At 44.1% G+C, this 6000-nt stretch overlaps 1 protein-coding gene across 2 annotated transcripts in view; it reads right to left on the bottom strand.

Moving 5' to 3' along the window:
• The window catches only part of adamts16 (ADAM metallopeptidase with thrombospondin type 1 motif, 16), a 54441-nt gene extending 50588 nt beyond the window's left edge, over nucleotides 1-3853 (bottom strand). Inside the window, exons 1-3 of one of the 2 annotated variants that reach the window (XM_085802286.1) lie at nucleotides 3770-3853; nucleotides 3518-3593; nucleotides 488-846 (exon numbers count right to left, since the gene is read on the bottom strand). In XM_085802286.1, coding sequence (XP_085658412.1) covers nucleotides 488-846; nucleotides 3518-3593; nucleotides 3770-3853 — 519 coding nt within the window. Of the gene's footprint in view, nucleotides 1-487; nucleotides 847-3517; nucleotides 3594-3769 lie in introns of those variants that run through there. The other variant, XM_085802285.1, reaches the window with a different exon arrangement.
• Between the last annotated feature and the right edge of the window lie 2147 nt (nucleotides 3854-6000).

Genomic DNA, 6000 nt, shown 5'->3' on the forward strand with positions numbered 1-6000 from the left:
CTTGGCATCTGGTGTCTAATATCCCATAACCCCAAATTACACTACATGCAGGCTATTTATGCCTTTACTCATTTACCTCTTCCTTGTCTCTGCTCTAATTTAGCATTTTCTAAACTGTGACTTCAAATCCAAACAGGGTCATGGACGCCTGTCTCTCTCCCTCTCTGGGTTCCAGCAAGACAAGTAAACTAATGCTGTGTTTATGTTATCAGCGTCCCAGGATGAGCCAAATTTAAGAAATTTGGCTCCCAGGCTGACTCTTTCTTCTGGGTCAGTAAGTGCAATTACAGTATTCACTTGGTAGATTGATCTAAATGCTGCCAAAACGTAACTAAAATAAAAATGTCCAAGACACATACTTTCAAATTAGCTGGCCCTGAGGTCCTTTTCACTGTTGCAAACACACAAACCAGCCCAGATCCAGCTCATCTACTCATCCCAACTCTCCTGCAACCCGACTCCGTGCACGTTCAGACTTCAGACTCACCATCCCCATGCATGTAGACAGTGCCACCGAGGAGTTGACACTCGACCTCAGCGACCCCTGGTAAAAGCAGAGGTCATCCTGGTGGTAGGCCCTCAGGCTCTTGGTGCCGTTCTTTCCCAGGACCTGGATGGTGAAGCCAGGTGCAATCAGGCTCTGCGAGGCCTCCCTCAGCTCCATGTGGAAGTCCTGCCCCAAGCCACTCAGCCGGAAGTGGACCGTTTCACTGCTGCCATCAGTGTTTGATGAGCCCATATCTGGGGTCAGGGATCTGCGTTGCCTTCTGCGCTGGTGATGAGCAACTTCATGGGAGATGTAAACACCTTGGTGGTTGACCTCATATGGCGAGACAATCTCATATTCTGGAGAGAAAGGGGGGAGACAACAGTGAGCTGGGAGATTATTTTAGTGTTTGCAAAGTCCATTAATGACAAATCTTAATTCTAACCTTAATAAGCTTCATTGGATCTGTCAGAATATTGATGAAAGAAATCTATGTTGTTTAAAGTAATGATCTATGTTTTGTACTGTACATGTAACTTGGAAAAATAAAATAAAACACATTGTTTTTATTTATGGTCATTGTAGGCAGTCTGTACTAATTTGATATGTCAACATCATTTACTGTGATATACAGCATGCTGTGTCAGCAGCTACCTTGGCTGCATCATTGAACTGGAGAAAAGCTTTTCAGTTTCTTTGTGAATTCTCCTTGACCTGCCTTATAGACTTTTGCTGGAAGGGTCAAGAAAGAGTTACAAGAAAAGGAAGGGCTCTAGACAATTCCAGCACAGGCCGTTCAGTGGAGAGTGAATCATGTTTGACCGAGTGTTTTACTACAGTTTTTTTTTACTACAGCCCAGGCTGGATAACTGCAGGTCATAAAGACTGCTGGTGGCAGGTCACAGGACTGGCCTCTTATACCAGTTAAATGTCTAATAGTGCTGTGGCCACAGAGACCAACCTGCTTTCCTCTAAAGGTCAAATCAAATGAGTAGCTGACTGATTCCTTGACTTGAGCTGCACCAAAATTGGTTTTCCAGAGGATCATGACAGTAGACACTGCTCCTGTTTATCGTCTGTGTAAGAATGAGCTGACCTACTAAAGTACAACCATGTAATGGTTTTTAAGGCTGTAGAAACATTGCAATGCATTTTGATGGTAATGCATCTTGCAAGGACACAAAATGCAAACGTTTGATCTCAAACTGATGCTGGGAGAGGCATTTGTTTCACATTAATGTTTGCCACTAGTAATAGAAAGTGCTGGATACTCTAAGCTATCACACGCCTTATGCTCTCGATACACTTTGGGTCTATGAGTAACCAGTGAGCAAACAACTAGAACCGTATCATTGTGATTCTGCTCCAGTGCTGTAATGACAAATGTAACACAAATGTGCTCGGTCCTGCCATGGGAAAATGATACTTGGTCACTTTATCAGATAAAAGTGCACAGAAATAACAGCAACCTTGGACCTATAGTCAACAAGAGCCAGAGTCAGTTACTGTACAGTATGACCTGCTTTAGCAAGTCTGAATAATGAGTAAATATAGCACAGAGACAGACATGTTTTGGCAGTCAGTGGGAGAAACATGCAGGGTGACAGACAGTGTGTCATCACTGGCAGTGTGAATGCCTGAGGTTTGAACTCGGCTATTTGGTACATTTTGGATACGCCGACTTAAAGCACCTACACACAATGTGGCATATACTTATTAGTGGATGCATTTATTTAAAGCACCTTGCAGTGCCGTGACTGCATTCATTTTAGCACGGCTGATCATAGTGGGAGGCAAACATCTAACCATTGTGATGTTACAACTGTGATCTTACCTAGAGATCTGCAGGACTGCAAAGAGCAAACACTTCAGGTGCCTCCAGCACACACACACACACACACACACACACACACAAATGCACCCACACCAACTCAACTGTGTTTGTACCGCCCTAACTCAAAAACCAGCTGCAGTGACCCATGTCTGACAGTATACAAACAAAAGAGTCTGTAGGAACAAAATGCACACACACACACACACACACACACACACACACTAGGACAAGATCCCACAGTGGTTAGTTTGTTGGTTTAGCAGCTCCTGAGTGCCATTAGTGCTGATAGCGGCTCCAACCTGTGGCTACTTTGGCTTAAACTTAACAAAAGATTGAGCATGTGAACTCCTACCTCACCCGCTCCAACAGAGCTGGATGAATGTTAAACACATTAACACTGAGCAGCAGTTGTCAAATCACTGTCTGCGAGGTGATCTGAAACTGAAACTGAAGGGCTTCCCCTCGCTTCTGCTTCACATCATCCCCACATGTGCACAGGGAAAGGAGTTTTGACATTTGTTTATTTGTTTGTGTCTCTGCTTTTCCTGGTAACTGAGGAAAATAAAATGAAAAGGAAAAAAAAAAAAAAAAAAGATCTGAAGGAGAATGCACAGCCAAAGCAATCGCTGACTCAGCACACCACATGGGGTTACATCCACAAAACAAAGAACAGATGAAAGTCTCGCACTTCCTGCTTGCACTAATTACTGAACTGACTGCGCTGCCATAGCAGGCATCAGTACATCTTCTTTGATGGCTGACTCCCCAGTGCCTTGTAACAATATAATATACAAGACCCATTTTGAGTGAGTTATGGGTGCACTTCTTTTAACTGCCCATCATCAAATCAATCAAAAGTTCCCTTTTACAACAAAAGTGAAATGATCTACTATAAAATATAAGTAGGCCTATTCCTTGTTTTCTCATGAACCCCAGTTGGAGCTCCAGTGGAGCAGCAGCTAGTGCAGCCTCTGTGTCAGGGTGCAGGTCGCCCCCCAGCGGTGAAGAGAGGCAGCACGGGGCGCAGGTGAGCGAGGCAGCCTGATGCTGCTGGTTGTTAGAGGGATGCATGCAGTGTACGGTTTTACTTTTAATCCAATAGCACAGGACAGTAAAGTGTGAACGGGTTGCATCATAATGCTGGCGGGTCAACAAAAACACAACAGTGTGACTTTGTTTTTCTACTCTGGACGTACCTGTGTGTTGAGGTAAATTGAGGAATCGGAGTAAACCCGATGCTTCCTGATGAGATTCGGCACTCGAAAGAAGGCTCTACAAGAAAAAGAAATATACGGTCATATAAATATATAAATATAGAGACTGCGCAGCAAATGATCACGGAAAATGACATCAAGTCGGCGCTCAGACAGTCATACGTGTTGACAACTTTATGAGCTCTGCATGCATGTGAGAAGCGGCGCAGCGGAGAGATAACGCAACCGACTTACTTTGCCCAGTGAGAAAAAACAAAAGAGGTGGAAAAGGAGCAGCGTGCAATTTTTCCACTTTGCATAAATCCGTAAGAAAATCATGACTGTAGATCACCTTTACCGCACCAAAAAAAAAAGAGGAAGAAAAAAAACACAACAAAAAAACAGAAGCCGGTATCAATAAATTACAATAAAGCAGTCCAGTCCAACAGCAGCAGTCCTGCAGGATTTGTGATGAAGCATCAACGACTTTCAGATGGAGGATTCTTCACTGGTGTCACTGTGTCTTCATTCATTTTCAAGCGCAGTGTCCCAGGGCGGCAAGTAGCATGAACTCCAGTTCTCTCTCCCGGCAACTCATTTTCCTTTATTTCCCTCAGACAGTGCGACCAGTATCTCTCTCTCTCTCTCTCTCTCTCTCTCTCTCTCTCTCTCACACACACACACACACACACACACACACACACACACACACACACACTCTCACACACACACACACACACACACACACACGCTTACTCACACACTCACTCTGCCGCTCCCTCTCCCTCTCTCTCTCTTTACCCAGTGACCCCCGCGGACCATTTTGACTCCCAGTGAAATCATGTGATTGTCTTAAATAGTCTGCAGCGTCTCGGCTCAGCTGCAGCAGGCTAAAGTCGCACAGGGTCTGAGTTTGTTTCTCCCGGGACACTGAACACAAGGGTGCTCTCTCTCTCTCTCCCTCTCCCTCTCTCTCTCCCTCTCCCTCTCCCTCTGCGTGTGTGTGTGTGTTTGGATGTCTGCGTTTGGAGGAGGGTGTGTGTGTGGTAAGTAACCCACAGCCTGTAGCCGATCACATTTGACACCTGTGCTGAGAGACAGGGTTTGTTTCCATCTGTCGGATTTGCAGAAGGTGTGTGTGTGTGTGTGTGTGAGTGAGAGAGAGAGAGGGCAACACAAACAGTGTGTGCTGATGCCGGTTGCTCCATATCAGTGCATTTGAAAATGATGATGCATTTATTTCAGAGTATGTATACACATACAGGAACCAAAATGTTTTTTTTGGGGGATTCAGTAGTCTGGATCTTGTAACCCAAAGGTGAATCTGCAGATTACGCCCTGCAGCAGGTAATCAGTAATTTGTGATGGATTACAGTCTGAAATTTGACCCTGTTTAATCCCATCTCTCCCGTATTCCGCAGCTGCACTGATAGGCAGCCTGCCAACATTTCTCAACTCCCTACAATCATTCATGGTCGTGCTTAACAGTGTGGGAGCCAAAGGATTGGGAGCGCTTGTTTCATATTCTGGAGCATTTCATCCTCCCCAAAAGAAAACCAGATGAGTTTTGTGCTGTGTGGCAGGAGAAATAAATGTGTGACGGTTTACGGTGTGATCTTTTTGGCTACGAGTCAGAAAATCTGTATGAGAGAGTGAAGGGAATCAGAGGTGATTGAAAATTAAGTTTCACCCTTTGTTTTAGAGATTCCACAAGTGTGTATGCAATGTACTTCTCTAATTGGTAAGTATCTTTTATAAACCAGCAGTACATTTTCATATAGTCCAGAATGTGTAAAGAAAACTCCAGTGTCACGTTTCAGCGTTGCCCAGAGAGCGACGAGAGACACGCTGTATGACAAATTACGCTGAGCAGTGGATGCTGGACCTATAAGTGGGACAGGACTTAAGCTCTCCGTGACATTCTATCCTCAGGGTTTGTTTCTCTGTGGAGTGCAAAGTGTTTCATACATCTGCCAAATGGTCTGTGTCATGTTAGATTAGTGATAATGTCACACACGAAAGATTTATTTGTGTTGAATGACAGGAACTGATAACAAAACTGAATGACCAAACTTTCCTTAAGTGCAACTCCCCTCAGATAAAGAAGTTTGATTTGTAAATCATAAATGTTTGAACATTGTTAACGTGAGGGGTAAATGCCCTGAGCCTGTAAAACTGATACAAAACTTACTTCCAGATTTCTACCTAACTTTTGCCAATCCTGGATTTAATAAGTGATAAAATGCCATTTTGAGGGAAATTCTTACCATATGTTCGGAGGCTCAGGTAATCTTTACACTGTCAGCTGCTGCTGAAGTTAAATCACCCCTCCTCCTTTGCCCCCCCCCTTTTACTTGGACACGTGTGCACAAGCTGCAATGCAATACTCACTCTGCACCAGTGTGACTGATCTTGTGGATGTATGGGAAACATGCTGCTCACTTATTTCTACATTAACCTTTTTTTTTCATTTGTTCAACAAATGC

This window comes from Trachurus japonicus, chromosome 16, assembly GCF_045865225.1.
Source record: "Trachurus japonicus isolate A0001 chromosome 16, Traja_1.0".
NCBI classification, from domain to species: Eukaryota; Metazoa; Chordata; class Actinopteri; order Carangiformes; family Carangidae; genus Trachurus; species Trachurus japonicus.